General features: G+C 42.0%; 1 protein-coding gene across 4 annotated transcripts in view; it reads left to right on the forward strand.

Moving 5' to 3' along the window:
- OPN5 (opsin 5) overlaps nucleotides 1-21,937 on the forward strand; it is a 195,124-nt gene extending 173,187 nt beyond the window's left edge. Inside the window, exons 5-9 of one of the 4 annotated variants that reach the window (XM_040348481.1) lie at nucleotides 732-1,066; nucleotides 6,228-6,454; nucleotides 8,527-8,616; nucleotides 11,849-11,921; nucleotides 21,625-21,937. In XM_040348481.1, coding sequence (XP_040204415.1) covers nucleotides 732-1,066; nucleotides 6,228-6,454; nucleotides 8,527-8,616; nucleotides 11,849-11,894 — 698 coding nt within the window. In that variant the 3' untranslated portion in view covers nucleotides 11,895-11,921; nucleotides 21,625-21,937. Of the gene's footprint in view, nucleotides 1-731; nucleotides 1,067-6,227; nucleotides 6,455-8,526; nucleotides 8,617-11,848; nucleotides 12,139-21,624 lie in introns of those variants that run through there. The other 3 variants (XM_040348483.1, XM_040348479.1, XM_040348482.1) reach the window with 3 other exon arrangements.
- Nucleotides 21,938-24,530: the final 2,593 nt, after the last annotated feature.

Consider the following 24,530-nt stretch of genomic DNA (forward strand, 5'->3'; position numbering starts at 1 on the left):
GCACCTGTACCCTCATGGATGTCACATTTTGAGCAGCTGCTGTGTCTGTGCAGCTGCTGCATCCCAGAAGACAACAATGGGACTGCACCAACACCTGTGCATCCCTGTGCCGGTAAAACACGGCTCTGCATAAGGCACAAATGTAATTGCCCAGTATGAACGAGGCCAGTCACTCGCATTCTGCAGGCATTTTTTCCTAAGTGACAGATCTTCCTGCTAGGGTTACAGGGCCTGACTGCTGGGAGTGCCCAGCCAACTCATAGGCAAATGCGGTTAGTATCCAGATCATTACACCCTGCTTCTCATCTCCTGGTTCAGCCTACATGCCATTGCAAATGTGTCTACACCAGCCATTCTCAACCAGGATTTAGTGGAATCATAGGATTTTTCTAGAGGTTGCTAGGGTTTTTTTTTGAGCAGTTGTCTGATTGACCCCGTGTTTGATGGTGCATGCATGGTTCCAGATCCAATTCAACCTGGCAGAGCCAGTAGATGACCTTTTTAGCTGACTGTAAGGGTGGCATTCTAACCGCTACTGTAAGTAGGGCATTCTTCCCAGACCTTTTTCCTAATAATCCCCTATAGCCTAATCATAGCAGAGGTTCTCTGAGACCTTAAATTATTTCAAGGGTTTCCCTGGGGTAAATAAGTTGAGAAAGACTTATCTACACATAACTTTTTTTTGTGTTTCTGTTTTTTTTCCTCTAAATCTGCACCTTGATTTTTTTTAGGTACTTGGGTAAAAAGACGGCATGCCTTCATTAGCCTGATCCTTATCTGGTTCTATGCATCCTTCTGGGCCACTCTGCCATTGGTGGGAGTGGGGAACTATGCTCCGGAGCCATTTGGAACCTCCTGTACATTAGACTGGTGGCTGGCACAGGCTTCTCTGCAAGGAAAGGTCTTTGTAATCAGCATCATGTTCTTTTGCCTTATTCTGCCCACCGTTGTCATTATATTCTCCTATGCAAAGATCATCGTCAAAGTCAAGTCTTCTGCTCAGGAAGTGGCAGTCTACGATACCAGAAATCAGAAGAATCACACGCTGGAGATCAAGCTGACCAAGGTGATCTACTGGCCTGGCCTATCTCATTAAAAAGTAGAATTTTATTTTCCCTAACATTCATGGGAACAAGCCATGCAAAAGCCAGGGGAACATTTGACAACTAGAGTAAAGAGCCTAACACTTTAGGCCAGGAACATTCAACTAGAACTCTATAGCAGTTCATTCTCTACAACAGCCTCACCATGCCATCAATTCCCACTACTGTGCCCATAAAATGCAGCCATTGTGCCCCATCAAATTCAGCCACCGTGCCCTATAACATGCAGCCACTGTGCCCTATAAAATGCAGCCACTGTGCTCATCAAATGCAGCCACTGTGCCCATCAAATGCAGCGCCTGTGCACATCATATGCAGCCTGTACCCATAATATGCAGCCTCTGTGTCCATCATATGCAGCTTCTGTGCCCATCATATGCAGCCTCTGTGCCTATCATACGCATCCTCTGTGCCCATCATATGCAGCCTCTGTGCCCATCATATGCAGCCTCTGTGCCCATCATATGCTGCCTGTGCCCATCATATGTAGGCTCTGTGCCCATCATATGCAGGCTCTGTGACCCCCCGCTCGCCGTCTGACCGGCACACACTTGCTCCTGTGTGCTCCATGGTTCCCTGTCCTCCTGTGTGTGTCTTCTTCTGTTCTGTTAGGCGTCCAATCAGGGTGCCTGTGCCTTTAGCAATTAGGTGACGGTTATTAGATCTGCACCTCCTGATTGGCTAACATACCTGGGTGGACTGCGAGTGCAAAATCCCTCTCTGCTAAAATTCAGGCGCCCGATGTCTGAAAAGGGGCCTGGAAGCCTGAATAGGGGTGGCTACAGTGGCCATGGATAGATTGATGCAATGTATGAATCTATCCATTCTACACAGCGGGGAGTGGCGTGACAGAGGGGGCAGTGCCCGTGCGCCCTTAATGGACGCACCGTCACTAAGCTGATTCATTATACTTAAAGAGGAGCTCCAGTCTCCCCCCAAACAATTAAAAGTCATCAGCTACAAATACTGTAGCCGCTGACTTTTAATATAAGCATACTTACCGGTCCAGGGATCTAGCAATGTCCACACCTGAGCTGATACTTTAATCGGCTTTGGGCGCAAGTGCCAGAATCTCAAGTAAGGGAAATGGGAAGTGAAGCCTTGCAGCTTTACAGCCAGTTTCCTACTGTTTATTGTATGCATGAGCCACTCTGCGCCTTGTAAATTGTCCTGTAGTCTTCTGGGACCTGTGAAGTGTCCTAGAAGACTGCAGGAGAATAAGGGGTGCTGAACTTCCAGGTCAGATAGCCATGGCACACCCGAACCGGAAGTGCCCACTCCCCCCAAAAAAGTGCCAAATGTGTCAGTGCAGTCCCTCATATTAATTCCTCTTCTGATCGAATATTTTAGCCTATAGTGTTGGGCTATTTTCTCTATTGGTCAAATGTTCTTTACCTTTTCTGGTTGAATGTCATTAAGGGTATTTTCTATCAGGAATAAATGTTAGGGAATGATAAATTTGCCATGCAAAAGGCAGCAAAAAAAATCCTGACATTTCATGCATATTACAAACATTATGAATATTATTTATGACTTTTGAAAGCTGAGACATTTGCACTGCAAATGTTTTGTAAATGGACCCCCAAATGTTAGAAGTCTGAGAGTTGCAGAAAGGATTCTTTAGTGGGTCTTTTAGCTGTAATTGCCAAATTTTGTCTTCTTTTTTGCCTAAACTTTATCTTGAATCTGAACAACACAGTGATGATGTCACCACTACTTCTGCAAAGTGATATCTGAGTTTTTAAAAGCATTTGGTGCACACAAAGAGAATTTATAACTTTTTTTTTTGTGTCCATAGTTCAGTCCAAAAAACAGCCAAACATGCTTTCATATACAAAACTGTGAATGCTCCATCTAGTGGTCAAAAAAAGTTGTATGCAAGCAGGAAGTTTAAAAAAATCCCTCTCAACAAGGACACAGACAGCTATGAAACCTTGCCTCCAACCCTTTCTCAATTCGCAAAAAAAATAAGGGCCCATTCACACCAATTTATTGTATTAATACACACACGTTGAGTGTGTATTTTTGCATATCTTACATGCATTGTGCTAAAAAGCTCATTCATTTAAATGGCCTGCAATGTGCCAGAGATGATGCATGCCATGCTTTTCATAATGTAATGCACAGGTTATTCAGATCTGTCACGGTGGAGCCTTACAATGGATGCGCACTGCAGTGCTTTGTGTTATCGTGTTGGGGTGCTATTCAAAATGAATGGCAATGCACTGCAAGACAGGTTGCAGTGCATTTGTGGTAACACATGGTAAAATGTGCATTTTACAGTGAGTTAACACAATGCACTGTTGTAAATGGGCCCTGCGTTTTTTGTTATTGCAGGCTGAGTAACGGGACAGGTTCATCTAGTGCCCATGGCAAGGATAAGGAACTTTGTCCCCTCCCTTGCACCTAATGCATGCCATAGAATGGGTGTACCCACCTGTGCCAATTATCTGCCCCTTTGCTTTGAGTGTCAATAGTTGGCTTGGTTTGTGTACTGCATATGCATCACCAATTGCTTGCATTCTAGAAGATAGCAGATAGTTGCACATGACTAGTGTGTTTTTGTGTGAGCTGTGGGTGGATATGGTGAAGGGTGGCCATGTTTGAGCACACCATGACAGCAGTAACTATCAGAACAGACATTAAGGTGTGGCTTGCTGGCTGCATGTGGTGAGGCATGCACCCCCCTAGATCAGGGATGTGTAGTCAGGGGAGGCAGGTGAGGCAAAACCTCACCTGCCATTAAAATAAATATTATCATTATTATTATTATTATTTAGGTACTTGTATAGCGCCGTCAATTTACGCAGCGCTTTACATATACAATGTACATTCACATCAGTCCCTACCCTCAAGGAGCTTACAATCTAAGGTCCCTAACTCACATTCATATACTAGGGCCAATTTAGGCAGAAGCCAATTAACCTACCAGCATGTCTTTGGAGTGTGGGAGGAAACCGGAGTACCCAGAGGAAACCCACACAGGCACAGGGAGAAAACATGCAAAAAAAGATTGACTTCTAGGGTCATAGCTCTGCTACCTGGTGTCACAGAGATCCCAAAATTAGGAGGTATGTAGCTGAAGTCCTACACCATCACTGCTCATATCATCATTGGTTCCAGAGATACAGCACTCTTTGCGCAGCCTGTCAGATGCTACATACAGAGCGGCCAGTTTAAATACAAGCTGACACACTCTGTTTGCATTAGACTGAGAGGATGAGCTCACAGTGCCTCTCACTTCTTGCCAGAGTCACTGAGCATGAGCTCATTGGTCAGCTTGGAGTCTTGGCCCAAGCTGTTCAATAAAAATTCTGCAGTGGAGGCACGCCTCTCACTGCAGTGTCATAGAAGGGGCATGTGTCTAAAAGACAAATGCTCCCTTCCAGCCCAGCCTTCTTAAAGCGGAGCTCCACTCTCCACCTCTACTCCCGCGAATCGGAACCCTCCCCCCTCCGGTGTCACATTTGACACCTTTCAGGGGGAGGGGGTGTAGATACCTGTCTAAAGACAGGTATTTGCACCCACATCCGGCCACACAGTCTGCAGGTAGACTGTGGGCAGGACGTCACCTCCCGTCCCCCCTGTTGTGTTCTGGGAAACACTCGGCTCCCAGAACACAGCGGGAACCAGTCAGCACAGCGCATCGCGAATCGCACATGCCCTGTAGGGAACCGGGCAGTGAAGCCGAAGCGCTTCACTTCCTGGTTCCCTCACCGAGGATGGCAGGGGGGCAGCAGAGTGACGAGCGATCGCTCGTCCTCTGCTGCGAACGGCGCTGGACTCCAGGACAGGTAATTGTGCCGATATTACAAGTCAGGAGCTGCAGTATTTGTAGCTGCTGGCTTTTAATATTTTTTTTTTCAGCTTTAACTGCAAGGAAAAAACATGGGTTTATGTGTATAAGATTTACCCATAATCCCAAGTTTTTCTCACACAGTTAAGAGGGAGAATGAGAATCTGCTGCTGCTGAAGGTACTATTATATTCAGGCTAAATCATATATTATTTATTATGCTATATGTTATAAGACAATAATTTATTATTTTTCTATTTACTGTGAAATTACTGGTTGGAAGTTATAACTTTAAACTTCAGTAATTTGTCCTTTATGCCGCCTTCTCGAGTACAGTTTTTGAAAATATAGTAGATTACCTTAAAACTAATATATAATAATTATTTGTATATTACTTACTTACTTGTGGTAATTAACCCCTTGCCACCCAGGCCAATTCTGACACTTTTCTCCTTCATGTAAAAATATATTTTTTGCTAGAAAATTACTCAGAACCCCCAAACATGATATATATATATTGTTTTATGAGACATTGTTTTTGGAAAGAAACTGTTTCATGAATATAAAAGAAACAAAACAAAAAAACCCACTAAAGTCTGCCCGATTTTTTTGTATACTATGAAAGATGATGTTACGCCGAGTAAATAGAGACCTTACATGTCACGCTTTAAAATTGCGCACACTTGTAGAATGGCGCCAAACTTCAGTACTTAAAAATCTCCATAGGTAATGCTTTAAAAATGTTTACGGGTTACATGTTTACAGTTACAGAGGAGGTCTAGGGCTAGAATTATTGCTCTCGCTCTAAGGCTCGCGGAGTATGTAACCTTTGTGTATCTGGCTCTGATTCTAGCCACTGGCCTCACCGAACATCTCCGCCCCAGATGGCCTCCCCCGTCCTCCCCTTGTCCCAGCCCTGGCTGACTGTATTACTGCTGGTGGGATCACAGGGGGAGGAAAAGAATGAAAATCTCAAACATACAAAGATTTGTTGAATCTTTCCCTACTCCGCCCAAAGAAAAAAAAAATGTCTGAAGTCTCATGGTTAATATATCAAAGTAATTTCAGCGAACGCAATGATAGCTATATACTGAAAATGTTTCCCATGCAAGAAGAGATAATAGGGGTGAATGGTTGTGAGCGGAGTGAAAAGTGACAGTGAATGCATCTTCTACATATGGAAAAACATAGTACCGAAGGAGCAGCAAATGGCCCATTTGGTGCTTCATAAACATATCACAATATATTAATATCTATTATCTATAATAATAAATCTATTGACAGTAGAATTTTTTTTAACAAATATGTTCTTCTCCTTTTGACCACCAGGTGGCGATGTTGATCTGTGCAGGATTCCTCATTGCATGGATTCCCTATGCTGTTGTGTCAGTCTGGTCAGCTTTTGGCAATCCGGATTCCGTCCCAATTGAATTTTCTGTGGTACCAACTCTGCTGGCAAAATCGGCGGCAATGTATAATCCTATCATTTACCAAGTTATTGACTGCAAATGCCCATGCTTCAGATCCAGCAAGACGCTACAAAAATCCAATTCTAGGTACAGTGTGACAAATAAACCCAAATCATATCACTCACAAGTATTCCCTGTTTTCAATGCTAAACTGTCTATAAAAGACATTTGTTTTAATGGGACTGGAGAGACGATTTTTTTTTTGGATCCACTAATTTCAAAGGAAAGCGTAAAGCCTCATGCACACTGGACATTTTTACAGCTGCTTCTAAGGGTGTCTGGCATAGCTCACAACTGTCCCTGATTTAGAGGGACTGTCCCTGATTTGGAGCAATGTCCCTCTTTCCTCTCCTTTTGTCCCTCATTTTGGTCTCATCTATATAGTTGTATATAAAATGCACTTTTTAAAAAGTAACCTTTTTTATTTTGGTTAATTCTCCTTTAAGGGGGGTGTGGCAGGGGGTGTGTCCTATGCCTACATGCGTTTGCTAGTAGGTGTCTCTTATTTCCATCTCATAATGTTGGGAGGTATGGTCTGGCAATTTTTTTTCCTGGCTCTAAACGCCCCTTCATGACAGCCTCTGTGTCCACCCATACTAAAGCTGGCTGCGCATTTATATCTTTTTTTCACGCAAGTGCTTGATTGCATAAAATGTGAAAGTGTTTTATCTTTGACCTTATTTTATACAGTTTATTGGTAAATCTGAAGGAAAATTGTACAAGAAGATTGTATAATGTGTAACCAGCTTTTGTCTTTTAGCAGTAAAATAACGCTTAATGCTGCTAAAAACTGAGCCAGCCGTCACTCGGCCCGCCCCTCGGCGCGCCGCGTCACTGGATGTGATTGACAGAAGCGCCTGTCAATGGCTGCGCTGCTCTCAATCCATCCGCTCTAGCCAATCAGCGGCCAAGCTGAACGGCGAAGAGGATCTCAGGACCGCGTGTGGGACTTTCGATGGGTCAGGTAAATAAAATGGGGGCTCGAGGGGGGGGGGCAGTATACACTGAAGTTTTTTCACCTTAATGCATAGATTGCATTAAGGTGAAAAAACATTTTCCTTTACAACTCCTTTAACTCTATTAGTCCAAGATTATTCTACATAAAGAGAAAAGATTCGACATTGTAGAGAGAAAAGATTCGACATAGAGAGAAAAGATTCGATATAGAGAGAAAAGATTCTTCATAGAGAGAAAATATTCGACAATATAGAGAGAAAAGATTCGACATTGTAGAGAGAAAAGATTCGACATAGAGAGAAAAGATTCGATATAGAGAGAAAAGATTCAACATTATAGAGAGAAAATATTCGACAATATAGAGAGAAAAGATTCGACATTATTGAGAGAAAAGATTCGACATTATAGAGAGAAAAGATCGCTGCTGGAATTGGGCGGGGGAAGTAAAATAAAAATAATGATGCTGATGAATGTTATTGGCTGATTGTAACCAAAGAGGAGGAGCAGTAAAATAGCTAGAACTACATTGACAATTCAACATGAACGACGAAGATTCGACAAAGCATCGAAAAACATACAAACATCGAATCTGTCATTGAAGGCTTAAAGGATCAGTAAAGGAAAAAAAAAATTGTCCTAAAATGCCCTGCTTTATCGTATAGAGCCACAATAGTATAGTGATTTATTTTTAAAAATAGTGAAAAGGGGTTAAATTCCTTCATATATCTTACCTGCTTCTATCTAGTTTCGTTTCTGCTTTAGACTTCCTGATTCTCGGCGCTCGTTCATGTGAGCGACGTCGCCATCATGCTGGGAACTACATTTCCCAGTATCCTTTGCGCATCGCGCATGCGCAGGTAAAAAAAACGGGACAAGCGCTCTGCAGTAAAATTTGAATAACCCGCCCACCATACCTCCCACTATACCGCCCAACAATCATTATTCAAGCTATTCAACCCACCCACACAGCCAGCCAGACACAGCGATACCCTGCACAAGCAGGGTAGTGGTTTCCTAAAACGAAACTTATTGAAAGAGAGGAGGTGCTGGGGTGTTATAGACACACCCAGTAATTCACACCTCCTTGCAGTCTGCAAGACGTACACAGGGTCCAGACGCACAGATGTAGTCTCCAGAGGAGGGAGCGAGCACGTTAGTGACCACAGCATGAATCCTCGCTCTCCTGTCTTTTTCTCAAACAGACAACCAGGAGATGGGGAGAACAGACAAGACATAGATCAACTTCAGAGCGAAAACGAACAATCAGGGAATGAAAAGACCACTGCACCAAGGTAAAGGAAGCTATTTAGCTAATAAAAATGTTTCCTTTAGTGACCCTTTAAGGTGTCTGTCGAATATTCAAAGAAGATTCGACGGAGCAGCTAAACTGTACGACGCTGCAATCGTACATTTGCAGTCAAATGCTTGGCCCATAGGCTATAGAAAAATTCTAATGTTGGTTGACTAGTAATAATAATTAATAAAAATAATTATTACCAGTGTCATACAACATTAGATTTCTTTTATAGCTTGTAGGCGGAACATTTGACCGGAAATGTACGATTGCAGCGTCGTACAGTTTAGCTACTCCGTCGAATCTTCTTTGAACATTCGACAGACATCATAAGTATTCAATGGCAGATTCAACTTTAATTCATTCGGATTTTCGGACAAATGCAATTTCTAAAGAAAACCGAAATAGATTAAAACGAATTTCGGGAGTAACTAAAATTTTTTTTTTTTTAAACGAAATTCCGAAACGAAATATTTTAGTGTGCACATGTCTACTATGCATTAAGATTAAAAACCTTCTGTGTGCAGCAGCCCCCCTCAGCACCTCCTCATACTTACCTGAGCCCCATCTCTTACCATCAATGTCCACGAGTCCCTCGGCCATCCCTGACTCTCCCTCTTCATTGGTTGAGACATAGCAGCGGCAACATTGGCTCCCATGGCTATCAATCAAAGTCAGTTAGCTAATTAGAGGAGAGAGGGGATGCGGCAGCTCCGTGTCTGAATGGACACACAGAGCTGCAGCTTGGCTCGGGTGCCCCCATCGCAAGCTGCTGGCTGTGGGGGCACTCGATAGGAGGAAGGAGCCAAGAGCAGCAAAGAGGGACCAGAGAAGAGGAGGATCGGGGCTGCTCTGTGCAAAAGCACTGCATAGAGCGGGTAAATAGAACATGTTTGTTATTTTATTTTTTAAACCAAGACTTTATGATCACTTTAACCATCACCGGTTCTCTGCTCAGTGAAGACTGAGAACTAAGCGATCAAAGCCCTGTGTTAGAGCCAACAGAGGACAAATGCAACATCGGATTGATGCTGCATCCACCTAGGTGAGTACTTTTTTCCTTTGTTTTGAACAGAGAGAAGATAAGTTAAATCACCTGTCAGTTGTTATTGCTGTTTGTGCCCCGTCTCTATTTGTCCTGTTTACCATTGAAAGTGAAAGTAAAGTAAAGTTCTGGGTTGTCCCCAAAAAAGTAATAGAGGGGAAATCTTCCAATGGGGACACTAGTTCTGGCGGCCTGGGGCTACCCAAGGATTTCCCTTAATTTGTAGGGATTTCCTCTCAATTCCTGTTTGGATATAGGACAGGAAGTGAAGGTAAATTCCCTATGAACTAACAGGGGTTCTAACACTCTCTTACAGCTGGTTCACACCACAGATCCGCTCCGGATGCGTTTTTTATTCACGTTTTAACACATTTTTGGCGTGTTCCTGTTGCTTTTTTGCTGCATTTCCGGATGCATTGCAGATGTTATTTTTTTCTTTTCCCCTTTTTGATTTTTTTTCACTGGAGTCCAGTGCATTTTTGTTGCATTTTTGATGCGTTCCAGTGCGTTTTTGATGCTTTTTACCACGTTCCAGTACATTCCAGTGCAGGAAAATGCAGAATGTTTTACTTTTTTTTCTGGAACTGGAAATCCCTGGAACTACTTTCCATGCATTTTTGATGCAGAAAAATAATGCACTGGGCTGCATGTGGTGTGAACTGGCCGTTACTCTATCCAAAATGAAATTTTTTTTTCTCATAGTTCTACTTCTACTAAAGGTAGCTGAATGATGAGGAATATTTGTGATGAGGGCTATATATTTAGTATTTAATGTAGGTGAGTTAGTTTAATTTTGAAATATTGGCAGTGATCTTGTTCAACTCATAAACTAATTGTGTACAATGTATTCATACTATTCTTTAGTCACATAACTTAAGTGTAATGAAATATGTCCCACAATGTGCAAGCAGCTAGATCAGGGGTCTTCAAACTATGGCCCTCCAGTTGTTCAGAAACTACAATTCCCATCATGTGATGTGTAGTTTCGCAATAGCTGGAGGGCCGTAGTTTGAGGATCCTTGAGCTAGATGATAGACAAAAATTCACTGCAGAGCTGTCCCATCCTGTGTTGAACTTCAAACACTGAATGGTTAACAGCTTCGGGACTTCAGGCAGAACAGCAGTACAGATAGTCCAACTGGGACACGCCCCCTCCTGCCCTCCTTTCTTTAAGAAAAGTTATTTTTATAGATTACACTGTCTGTAACATGATCTCTGAGTGTGGGAGAATCTGATCTGCCACAAGATTCCCTCCCCATTCACAGACCATGTTACAGTTTAATCAATAAAATGGAGGAGGAAGAAGACAGGGGCGTGTCCATGTCAGATCATCTGTACTGCTGTTCTGCCCAAAGACCCAAAGCTTTATACCCTCACAGCACTGGTAGTTCAGAGACAGGAAGAGGATGGGAAATCCCTGCGGTGAAGATTTGTACACAATCCAGCTGTTTTCACAGCTTTGGACTAGTTAGTTACAGGTAAGTGATATAACTAAAGCAAGGATTTTATTTTTTTCAGCTAAACTTCGGCTTAAAAAAATATGTAGTTCATCTCTGCAATACATGTGCATTTTCCAAGGTTTTATCCCTTTAACGACCCCGCAAGTACAAAAAAAAAAACTTGTTGATCTTCCAGAAATGCATTCAGTTGCTAATTTCTTATTGTGGTCTGATAACTCACAGTAAGTTGTGGACTGAGTGATGTCATTCCTTGCCAATTCTCTTTTTTAAACCTCTCAAACTTTTCCCTATTCTATTCTCCACAACATAAAGACTAATTACTCTGTAGTCCTAAAATAAGAACTTGGAGGCCAAATTAGACCTGAGATTACCAAACCACAAGACACAGGACAGCTCTAGATTTCTGACATGATCAACAAATATTTATTAAAGAGATATAAGAAAACACTTTGAATGGTAAATTTAACAGACCAAAAGGGAGTGGTAAGAGAAGTTAATTTTTAGAGTTGACATACACTTAAAAGACTTTAAATATCATAACAACTTGGTAACTAGCATTTTTCGAAAGAAGAATGCAGCATCAGCAAGCTTCATTTTCTTCCCAGTACACATTGCCTTTACAATGCAGAATAAGGAGGGACAGTACCACATATGGACTTCTAGTAGTAGTTGTGGATCTTTTTTTTTTTCTTTAGTTATTAAACTGTTATTTTTTGTTATTACAGGGTCTACACTATAAGTAGAAGATCCATCCCATCAACTGCAGAGTAAAGAGAAGAGAACATTTACAAATGGACTGTAATTATTAAATTATTTAAGAGATTTTCGGGAGACCCCTGAATTTTAAAGAAATATTTTATTTTCCCATGTATGTACATTTGATCTATATGAACACAAATTTGTAAAGAAAAATGATTTATTGTAAGGTCGTGCCATCACTTTAAAGTTGCTTTTTTTATGTTGTAAAATGTAATTATAATGGGGCTTATTTTGAAGAAAAAAAACCTGTTAAGTACCATTTTTGTTGAAAGTTTTTCCTAGGAGTATCTGTTATTTACAGAGAATTTCCAGACTAATGTTACTCCGCAAAAGGGTAAGTATTTGGTGTTTTCAGCTGATTTGTGAGCACAAAGAGCAGTTCCCATTTTTGCACAGAGGTTCAGAACCCCGGGATGTACTGTATGTACTATGATGGCACATGTGGGTTGCTGTCTATGAGAATAGCGGAAGAACAGGACTTTTGAAGCTTAAGCAGACCTCCTCACTCTTCCACCATCCAGAAAAAATTCCTCAGCAGCTAATATGTGTCCATTTTAAAGTCCTAATGGCCTGCAGCATACCAATTTTGAAACAGAAGTGGAGGCTTACAAGGGTCCCTGGTCAAACTGAAAATGACTGACTGACAACTCCAGGTTATTATAGGAGTTAGCTTGATGAAGCACTGGGCTCCAAGCTGAGTGAAAGATTGAACTGTTATCAGGTTGCAGCCTTTGGGTTTGCCCCACCAAGGGGTTGCAGGAGCACGGTGGCTATGTTGAGGAGATGGGATGGAATGTGACTGCAGGTTGGTGTCTGGGCAGGGATCAGGGCAGGTGGCAGGTACAAGAGCAATAAAAGTCTAGTCAGGTGAGATTGCGGCAGGCGGCAGGCAAGAGAGTGGTTAAAGTGGTTCTAAAGGCAGGTTTTTTTCCTTAATGCATTCTATTCGTTAAGAAAAAAAAACCTTCTGGGTGCAGCTCCCCTCCCCCCTGCCCCCCCCCCCATTATACTCACCTGAACCCCATCTCGATCCAGCGATGTGCATGAGAGCAACTGCTTTCCCAGGTCTCTCCCACCTTATTGGCTCACACAGAACCATTGGCTCATTCTGCTCTCAATCATAGCCAGTGAGCCAATGAGGAGAGCGTGGGGGCGGGGCCAAGCTGCGCTCTGTGTGTGAATAGACAATTCACAGGAGCACAGCTCCGGAGCAAGCCTGGTCAAGTGCCCCCATAGCAAGAGGCTTGCTATTGGGGGAACCTGGCCAGGGAGGAGCCAGGACTGTTAGCGGGGGGACCCAAAAAGAACAGGATGCAAAACCATTAAACAGAGCAGATAAGTATAACATGTCTGTTTTTTATTTATTTTTTAAATCAAAACCTTTAGAATCACTTTAATGTCCAGGGCAGAAGTCTAGGCAGGCAGCAGGAAAAGAGTATCCGTGGTCCAAGTGGAGGCAGACAACAGGCAAGATAAATAATGGGAATGGGCAGAGTCGGCAGCAGGGGCTGGAGATGAGAGCAGAATTAGGCAATCTGGGTTAGCCATGGTTGATCAGAATAAGAAGAATCTCATGCACAGGATAGCCGGTAAGAAGACGCAGCACAAGCCACCAGAAATGAAGATGTTTAAATACCCTGCAAGCCAATGAGCACACCCATGCATGCTCATGTCTACCGGCATGACTAGCTATAGCCAAAAGTCCATGAACTGGAAGATGGACAGGACAAGCAATGCCCCTGGCTGTGCAGATACAAATCCTAGAGGTACTGTAATGGTATGTACAGTACAGTTAAAAAGTAGCTGTCCATATAAACCACATTCTAGCATTATTTCAGCATACGTAGGGGGGGGGGGGGGGGGGGGGCTTGTACTAAATAGGGGTCATCATTTAGGTGTTCTCAGGGAAGCATAATGTCTAAATATGGCTCTAATAAAACCCACCCTGTCAGGCTGATGTCATTATATGCATTCAAAAAAGCCAGATCCTCAGTATTTCCTACATTAGTATTATGATTTCTCCAAATGTACATGTCTGCTCCTTACCTGCTGTTTGTATGCCTCTTCCCCATTAATGTCTTTGAGGGGTGGGGCTTAGGACTTTTTTTTTTTTCCTTTTTCTTATCTAAGTGTATTTAGTGGCATTTTTATACATTTTGTTAAACTAATGAAGAGGTTCTTGTACCCCAAAAAAATCATATTCGTATTCTTTATATTGCTGCTTTTCAAAAAATTGTGAGTGGAATCCTTTTTAACCACTTGAGACCCGCGCTATTGACAAAAGACGTCAACAGCGCGGCTCTCAGGCGCCTCTGGGGAGCGCGCAGCGGGTAAACACTGTCCCGGCGCATCGCTGGGAAGCCAATGCGTGTACCTGGCGGCCGCGATGTCCGCCGGGTACACGCAATCTTCGGTAACACAGCAGGGACGTGGAGCTCTGTGTGTAAACACAGAGCTCCACGTGCTGTCAGAGGAGAGGAGACCGATCTGTGTCCCTTGTTCATAGGGACACAGCATCGGTCACCTCCCCCAGTCATCCCCCTCCCCCCACACAGTTAGAACACACCCAGGATACACATTTAACCCCTTCTTCACCCCCTAGTGTTAACCCCTTCCCTGCCAGTCACATTTATACAGTAATTAGTGCATTTTTATAGCACTGATCGCTGTATAAATGTGAATGGTCCCAAATTTGTGTCAAAAGTGTCCGATACGTCCGCCGCAATATCGCAGTCCCAATACAAATCGCAAGATCGCCGCCATTACTAGTAAAAAAAAAATAATAAAAAAAAAATCATAATTCTGTTCCCCATTTTGTAGGCGCTATAACTTTTGCGCAAACCAGTCGCTTATTGCGATTTTTTTTTTTTTTTTTACAAAAATACGTCGAAAAATATGTATCGGCCTTAACTGAGAAAAAAAATATTTTTTTAAAAAAAAAAATTGGGATATTTATTATAGCAACAAGTAAAAAATATATATATATTTTTTAAATTGTCGCTCTTTTTGTTTATAGCGCAAAAAATAAAAAACGCAGAGGTGATCAAATACCACCAAAATAAAGCTCTATTTGTGGGGAAAAAATGACATAAATTTTGTTTGGGAGCCACGTCGCACGACTGCGCAAATGTCAGTTAAAGCGACGCAGTGCCAGAAGCTGAAATTTCGCCTGGGAACGAAGGGGGTTTATGTGCCCAGTAAGCAAGTGGTTAAGAAGTAAAAAAAAGGTATAAATAGAGTCCAACAGATATTGTGCAAACCACCTCTACTTTAATAGTCTTATGTGTATTTGCTTGTCATAGCAGGGAGTCTATGTATGACTGTGCAGTCCAATAGGCACCATAGTTAGGACCAGTGCACTCAGTAAAAAACACATTGGACCAAAAGGCCCAGAATAAAAACACTACACCTTAATGCAAGAAATCTATACGAATATATAGCTTAACACTGTTCTTATGGAAAGCTTAACAACCTTTCTCGGTTGGTACAATGTAATATACAATGAAGTTATAAATACAGTATTATTACATGCTTCTTCATAGCATAGTAGATATTAGGTAGGCTTTCCTCTGAATCCATTGCATCCAGGGCCAGCCTTTGGGGTGTGCGAGCTGTGCGGCTGCACAGGGCGCCATGGGCAACAGGGGCGCCGTGCGGCCATCGCAGCTCGCAAAATGTGAGTCGCAGCAGGGCCGGGTGGTCGGCGCTACCACTAGGCGGATTAGGAAGGCAGCCTCCTAGGGTGCACTGCCACCTAAGGGCTCCGCTGACTCTTGCCTCACCTCTTCCTCCTCATTGTCACTCCCCAGGCTCCCGGCAGAGGATAGAGGGGCCCCGGACAGCCTCTTTGTGTATGTTTAGGTGACCAGGGGGCAAGGGGTGAATATGGGGTGGGCGCCACAGGATTAGTCCGCACAGGGCGCCTGAACACCTAAGGCCGGCCCTGATTGCATTGCATCAACATTGAAGACTTGAGTCCTCTTCCTCGGGATAAAATGTTATCATAATAGTTATGTGGCATATAGTGTGCATGCATATCAGCCAACGCAGGTATAAGCCATTCCCCAGGCAGACATATGAGTAAGAGGGAGAGGATCCCAAACAGGAAGGACAAAAGACTAAAAATCCTAAGGTACGATGCTTAAAGCGGGGGTTCACCCCAAAAAAAAAAATGTAATTGCATCTAGCAGATCCAGCATGTTATGTTATGTACATACCTTTATATCCTGATGTTGTCCAGGGCTTCCGGGTTTCGATGACTGCAGGACTGGGCGTTCCTATCCTTCCGTACGATGATTGACGTCTTGTGAAACAGGTGACCTGTCGCACAACGCGCGTCACCAGACGTCGGGAAAGAGCCGAGCTGTGAGTCGGCACTATACGGCGCCTGCGCAGTCAGCTCTACATGGCGGGCGCAGGCGCCGTATAGTGCCGACTCTTAGCACGGGTATTTCCGGAAATCTGGTGACGCGCATTGTGCGACAGGTCACCTGTTTCACAAGCCGTCAATCATCCAACCAAAGGATAGGAACGCCCAGTCCCGCAAGCATCGGAAGCCTGAGGCAGGGATAGGAACGCCCAGTCCCGGAGTCGTCTGAACGCGGAAGCCCTGGACAAAATCCGGATATAAAGGTAAGTACAGAGCAAAAAAAAAAAAAAAACTGCCGAAAATGTAATGTCCTTACTACTACTTGTACTTTTTAATGTAAAAAAAACCGTTTTTAGGGTGAACCTCCACTTTAAGCCTCATACACACAATCGGACTTCCAACTGACTTTTCTGTGGATTTTGCTCCGAATGGGCGTTGGAAGTGAACTTGGCATGCATACACACGGCAGCCAACAAACACGAACGTAGTGATGTAATAGACGTACTACGTGTTTTTTCAGCTCTTTACCGCCACCCTTTGGGCAACTTCTGCTATTGTTGTATGATCTTTAGCATTGGTTCTGAGCATGCGTGTTTGTTCTTTGGACTTTAGTCCGATGGACTTGTGTACACACGATCGGATTAGCCGACGTAGGACATTTGTTGCCGGAAAGTTTGTCTGTTCTCACAGCGAACATTTGTCCAATGAAAAAGCGAAAAAGTTTGATCCGATGGAACGTACACACGGTCGGGTTGTCTGCTAAAACAGGTCCGCCGGACAATTGTTGTCAAAAAGTCACATCGTGTGTATGGGCCTCTAGAGGGATTCACCAGGTGCAGGAGATGCAAAGGTACAAGGAGCAAATTATTCAATAAGTTACACATGGACATATGCTCATATATGCCAAAAAATGCAGATCCTCAAATTGTCTACTGAAGATGAAAAGTTATTCCAAAAATCCAATACGAAGCACGAAAAAATGGATAATAATCGCATTTAAAAAAAATCCCAAATTAATAAAACATGTTAAATGATAATAACCAGCAGCCAGCAAATTATTCATTTGCTCTTCAATTACAAAACACTATAAAAAGTATACATGCAGCTCTAAGACGAAATATCAATATAGAATGTCCATATTATATTCAAAAGTAAATGCATAAAGGTGCTTTAAGCAATGAAGTCTATTTGCATGATATATATGACAGGAGAGCCCAACACCAGCCTCAGTGTAAAAACAAAGCACTCGGGAATCAGCGTGATCAAGCCAAGCAGCTTACCAGATAATGTGGACCCTCAAATTATACAATGGTCTCAAGATGCTTAAAGATGATATATCCAGAGCTCTGGGTCACTCCAATGAAGCGAGGGATGGTAACTTTCAGTCAGATCACCAAGGACTTTATCAAACAGCAATTGAGGCTGTGCCTGGGAGAGAAGACACCACACAGGTTAAAGGGAGTGTAAAGATGTGTTTTTTTATTTTCTAAATAGGTTCCTTGCCTGGGTGAGCCCTGTTTTTATCTGTTGCAGTTGTTACGCTTAGGTCTTGTCCCGCCATCAGCCTGTGAAGGAAGATCAGCATACTAATAAGCTTAAAGGATTTGTAAACCTCCCTGCAGTACTTTTGTAGGTAAGCCTAGAATATGGCTTACCTATAGTTACTGTAAATATCTCCTAAATGTGCGCCGTTTAGGAGATATTTACTGTATACTGCGCCGATGATGTCATCAGCGCATGCCCTCTGAAGGAATGGCCGCCCATGCCATTTCTTCAGGAGCAGGTGCCGTGACTGGAAGCTCCCGCGCACATGCTCCAGCCAGTCACATTTTTTCTCTCAGGGTTTACTTCCTCTTTAAAGTATTACTAAACCCACAACAATGAAATCAGTCTGTATGTAAAGCATGCTTGTTATACTCATTGTGGAACGTAAGGGTTAAATCCTCTGCATTGTGTATAAAGGCTGTTTGATCCTGTCTTCTATGATCCTCCTCTTCTTTAACTGTGTCCAACCCATCTCTTGATAGAACAGAGCGTTAGGAGTCAGGCTGCACATGCTTAGTTTGGTGTGTATTGCTAGAGAGTTTTATTTTTCTCTTGGGAGAGTGCATGTGATCACCACAGGGCCAAGCAGCACTGTCTAGACAGAGGGTCAGGGGAGAATGAAAACTCCTCCTACATGCTTAAGCAGGCAGTGATACAAGTCACAAGATTGCTATACAGTTGAACCTTGGTTTACGAGTGAGGCCTCGTACACACGACCAAGTTTCTCGGCAAAAACCAGCAAGAAGCTTGCTGTTTTTTTTTTTTTTTTCCGAGGAAACCGGTCGTGTGTACACTTTTCGACGAGGAAACCGTCGAGGATCTCGTTGGGCCAAAAAGAGAGCATGTTCTCTATTTCCTTGACAGGAATGGGGAAATTTGGCTCGCCGAGATCCTCGGCGGCTTCACAAGGAACTCGACGAGCAAAACGATGTGTTTCGCCCGTCGAGTTCCTCGGACGTGTGTACGAGGCCTGACACTGCATTTTGAAAAACAAGCAACTTTTAAAAAAAAAATCTGACTCGGTTTGCGAGTGTTGTCTCGCAACTCGAGCAGAATTCAAGCTAATGGGGTGTGCAGAACCACATTTGGCCAGAGGTGCGGGGGCGCCGATGACACTTGGAACGGTTCAGAGCCATTCGGAAGCCGTTCGAAAATACTCAGAATCACGCTGAAATACTCGGAAACACTTGGAAATACTCAGTTGCTGGGTGTTTCCGAGCCTTTCCGAGGTCAGCTGAGCTGTCCCTGAGCATTTCTGAGGCTCTCCGGTGCCCCCCCACCTCTTGCCACATGCAGTATTGCATGCCATTGAAGTCAATGCGGAACAAATTATTTTAGTTTCTATTGACTTCTATGGAGAAACTCCCTTTTCATATGCAAGTGTTTGGGATTGCGAGCATTCTCCTGGAAAGTAGACATGTGCACACTGAAATATTTTGTTTCGGAATTTCATTTTCGTCCGAAAAATAAATTTATTCAGTTACTCCCGAAATTTGTTTTTATTTATTTAGTTTTTCGTTAAAAAAATGCATTCGTCCGAAAATCCAAATTAATTAAGGTTGAATCTGTCATTGAAGGCTTATGGTGTCTGTCGAATGTTCTAAGAAGAAGAAGAAGAAAAAAAAAAAAAAGATTTGACAGAATCTTTAAAAAAAAAAAAAGATTCGATGGAGCAACTGTCTCTCTATGTCGAATCTTTATGTCTCTTTATGTCGAATCTTTTCTGTCTATGTCGAATATTTTCTCTCTATGTCGAATCTTTTCTCTCTGTGTCGAATCTTTTCTCTATGTCGAATCTTTTCTCTCTATGTCGAATCTTTTCTCTCTATGTCGAATCTTTTCTCTATGTCAAATCTTTTCTCTCTATGTCGAATCTTTTCTCTCTATGTCAAATCTTTTCTCTCTATGTCAAATCTTTTCTCTCTATGTCAAATCTTTTCTCTCTATGTCAAATCTTTTCTCTCTATGTCAAATCTTTTTTCTCTATGTCAAATCTTTTCTTTCTATGTCAAATCTTTTCTCTCTATGTCAAATCTTTATGTCTCTCTATGTCGAATCTTTTCTCTCTATGTCAAATCTTTTCTCTCTATGTCGAATCTTTTCTCTCTATGTCGAATCTTTATGTCTCTCTATGTCAAATCTTTTCTCTCTATGTCGAATCTTTTCTCTCTATGTCGAATCTTTATGTCTCTCTATGTCAAATCTTTTCTCTCTATGTTGAATCTTTTCTCTCTGTGTCAAATCTTTTCTCTCTCTGTCGAATCTTTTCTCTCTATGTCAAATATTTTCTCTCTATGTCAAATATTTTCTCTCTATGTCAAATATTTTCTCTTTATGTCGAATCTTTTCTCTCTATGTCGAATCTTTCCTCTCTATGTCGAATCTTTTCTCTCTACGTCGAATCTTCCCTCTCTATGTCGAATCTTTTCTCTCTATGTCAAATCTTTTCTCTCTATGTCAAATCTTTTTTCTCTATGTCAAATCTTTTCTTTCTATGTCAAATCTTTTCTCTCTATGTCAAATCTTTATGTCTCTCTATGTCGAATCTTTTCTCTCTATGTCAAATCTTTTCTCTCTATGTCAAATCTTTATGTCTCTCTATGTCGAATCTTTTCTCTCTATGTCAAATCTTTTCTCTCTATGTCGAATCTTTTCTCTCTATGTCGAATCTTTTCTCTCTATGTCGAATCTTTATGTCTCTCTATGTCAAATCTTTTCTCTCTGTGTCAAATCTTTTCTCTCTCTGTCGAATCTTTTCTCTCTATGTCAAATATTTTCTCTCTATGTCAAATATTTTCTCTCTATGTCAAATATTTTCTCTTTATGTCGAATCTTTTCTCTCTATGTCGAATCTTTCCTCTCTATGTCGAATCTTTTCTCTCTATGTCGAATCTTCCCTCTCTATGTCAAATCTTTTCTCTCTATGTCGAATCTTTTCTCTCTATGTCAAATCTTTTCTCTCTATGTCGAATCTTTTCTCTCTATGTCAAATCTTTTCTCTCTATGTCGAATCTTTTCTTAATGTCAAATCTTTTCTCTCTATGTCAAAACTTTTCTCTCTATGTCAAATCTTTTTCATGTCTCTATAATGTCAAATCTTTTCTCTTTATGTGTAATAATATTGGACTGATAGAGTTAAGGTTAGGCACATTCAACCGCAACGAAAATAAAGCATTTTTGTTTATGTCAGATCTTTCGGTTTTCGCTTTCTGTGCTTTCGTCATCGTTTGTTAAAACGATAACCAAAATACCAGACATTCGGACGAAAATGCATTCGGACGAAAACAAATGCACATGTCTACTGGAAAGGATTATGCTCGTAATCCAAGGTTCCATTGTATACTGCTAATGAAAAAAGGTATTTAGTAGTTCATATTTACTAAAATAATTGCATTTCATGTTCTGTGTGCTATAGGAGACCAGACATAGTGAATGCAGGCTCCTGGGTTTAGTAACACTTTAACTCTCTGTGAATTTGTTCTCTACTATCAGCATGTCCCTTGTTAGCACAGGAACACAGCAGCACACCTGATTGGCTCTATCTGCTGTTTCCACCTCTCCCATTCTGAGCTCTGCTGTACATGGACTGCTGATACCAGATCATTTAGGTACTTACATGGCTTGTATTTAAAAATACTTTTAAGCATGTATTCATGAATACAAAGTTGCAATACTTTTATATATATGTATTTTTTATTTATTTTTTCTAATCTTCTTGGTATTTAGTGCTAAATCTCATTTTCTAGTCTGCACTAATGAAATACCAGGTAGATCTGATTGCTTATCATGGGCAACATTGTTTTTTTTTGTTGTTATATTCATTTTCAGAATCAGCCCCAGAATGTCTTGCCAAATGTATTCTTTAAAAAGAAGATACAGTGCCATGAACCTATAGTTCTCCAACCAGGAACATTCCAGTTCCAGGAATACATTGTTTTAAGGTCCATGGATGTCTACAGAAGATATATAAACCTTTATATACGTAAACCCCATACACTGTATGATGCAGACCTAAATGCCAAAAACAGCACTGACTATGTATTATATTGCTTTATATTTGTATCTATTGCTAATTTATATTTCACAAGTTTTTGTGGCGAATAAGCCATGATGGTAAATAAAATTAAATTATAATATATCATTAATTGTTTTTGTTATTTGTGAGTTCTTGGTGCCTGTGCATTTCTGCTGTGCTGTATTTAGAAATGACATCAGTCCCTGCTACAGCCTGGCATGTGGTGTCATAGCGCCCAACTGTCCCTGATTTCGAGGGACTGTCCCTGATTTGGAGCAATGTCCCTCTGTCCCTCAATCCTTCTCATTTGTCCCTCATTTTGGTCAGATCTATACAGTTGTATATAAAATGCACTATTTATCTAACAAAAAGTGTTTCCCAGCGCTAAATCTTTCATCTGATTTCTAAATGGCTGCATTTATAAATTCCAAAAGCCAATATAAAGGAATAGTAGTGGTAATAAAAAGCACTTGTGGGTTTAACCAATCTTGTGTTTTATTGTACAGTTCTCCTTTAACCACTTAAGGACCGCCTAACGCTGGCAGAATGGCACGGCTGGGGACAGGCACGTTGCCCTTTAAGTGTCCAGCCATGGCTCGTGACCCGGTCCAAAGCTCAGTGAAAGCACCCGCAGGACCCGCGGACCCGATTGCCGCTGGTGTCCCGCGATCGGGTCACAGGAGCTGAAGAACGGGGAGAGGTGAGTGTAAACACACCCTCCCCGTTCTTCTCTGTGGCAATGTCAGTGATCGTATGTTCCCTAATATAGGGAACGATGATCAGTGACATCACATGTCCAGCCCCGCCCCCTACAGTAGGAATCACTCCCCTAGGGCACACTTAACCCCTTAGCGCCCCCTAGTGGTTAACCCCTTCACTGCCATTGTCATTTTCACAGTAATCAGTGCATTTGTATAGCACGTTTCGCTGTGAAAATGCCAATGGTTCCAAAAATGTGTCAAAAATGTCCGATGTGTCCGCCATAATGTCGCAGTCACGGAAAAAATCGCTGATCGACGCCATTACTAGTAAAAAAAAAATTATTAATAAAAATGATAACTATCCCCTATTTTGTAAACGCTATAACTTTTGTGCGAACCAATCAATAAACGCTTATTGCAATTTTTTTTTTACAAAAATATGTAGAAGAATACGTATCGGCCTAAACTGATAAACTGAGGAAAAAAAACGTTTTTTTATATATTTTTTGGGGATATTTATTATAGCAAAAAGTAAAGAATATTGCATTTTTTTCAAAATTGTCGCTCTATTTTTGTTTATAGAGCAAAAAATAAAAACCGCAGAGGTGATCAAATACCACCAAAAGAAAGCTCTATTTGTAGTAAAAAAAGGACGCCAATTTTGTTTGGGAGCCACGTCGCACAACCGCACAATTGTCAGTTAAAGCGACGCAGTGCCGAATCGCAAAAAGGGGCAAGGTCCTTAACCTGCATAATGGTCCGGGTCTTAAGTGGTTAAGGGGCAGATCAGGGGTGTGTCCTATGCCTGCATACTTTTGCTGATAGGTGTCCCTCATTCCCATCTCAAATAGTTGGGAGGTATGTGGTGTCATGCTGGAAAGTTGAAGTCTGGTCACTGGGAGAAAGGAGACTGAGAAAATGCTCCCTTCTGCCTGCAACAGACTGATGACTTCAGCTCATCCTAGGCAAAACCACTGGAATGGAGCTTATAGACTGCTTTTTAAAGTGTGTGTCAGGACAAAAGAAAAACACATATTTAGTAGATTTTTTCAAAACACGTATATTCTCCATATCTCATTGCTTTAAAAATACTGCAAGTACAGAAATATGCCAGAAATTGTGCTTGCTCCTAATTTCCTGTAAGGGCTGACAACACAGAACTGTCCACTGGAATGAAATCATCCAGCATTGTCGGCTCTGCTTTCTGGACTAGAGATCTCCGCCTATTCTTCATCTCTCTCTCTCCTTTTTCACATGCTACTTAGTTTTTTCCATAAAATGCTATTATTGCACCAAATTCTAAAATAATTACCTCCATTTCATAGATAACAAAACTGGAGGTAATTAAGACCTATTCTAACTTGGCACACAGAGACAGGCAGGATGAGGTGTAGCAGAGCCGCATATTTGCCACCGTTACCCTCTCCCTGTCATTGGTTGTTAACCACTATACTACCGGCCGCCGTCAATTGACGGCGGCACAATAGCTCTATTGTTCTGACAGGACGTGATATGACGTCCTCGTCTTTCACAGCCACTAGGGGGCGCCCGCCGCGTTACTGGGAACACGATGCACGTACCCGGCGGCCGCGATGGCCGACGGGCACCCACAATTGACCAGTAACTGAGCAGGACCGTGGATCTCTGTGTGTAAACGTCCTGTCAGGGAGAGGAGACCGATGCTGTGTCCCTTGTACATAGGGACACAGATCGGTCACCTCCCCCCACAGTTAGAAACACTATGCAGGGTACACATTTAACCCCTCCCTCACCCCCTAGCGTTAACCCCTTCCGTGCCAGTCACATTTGTACAGTAATCAGTGCATATTTATAGCACTGATCGCTGCATAAATGTAAATGGTCCCAAAAATGTGTCGGATGTGTCCGCCATAATGTCGCAGTCCCAATAAAAAAAAATTGCAGATCGCCGCCACTACTAGTAAAAAACAAAAAATAAAAAAAAATCATAATTATGTCCCCTATTTTTGTAGGCGTTATAACTTTTTCGCAAACCAGTC

The sequence above is a fragment of the Rana temporaria genome, chromosome 4, assembly GCF_905171775.1.
Source record: "Rana temporaria chromosome 4, aRanTem1.1, whole genome shotgun sequence".
Classification (NCBI taxonomy): Eukaryota; Metazoa; Chordata; class Amphibia; order Anura; family Ranidae; genus Rana; species Rana temporaria.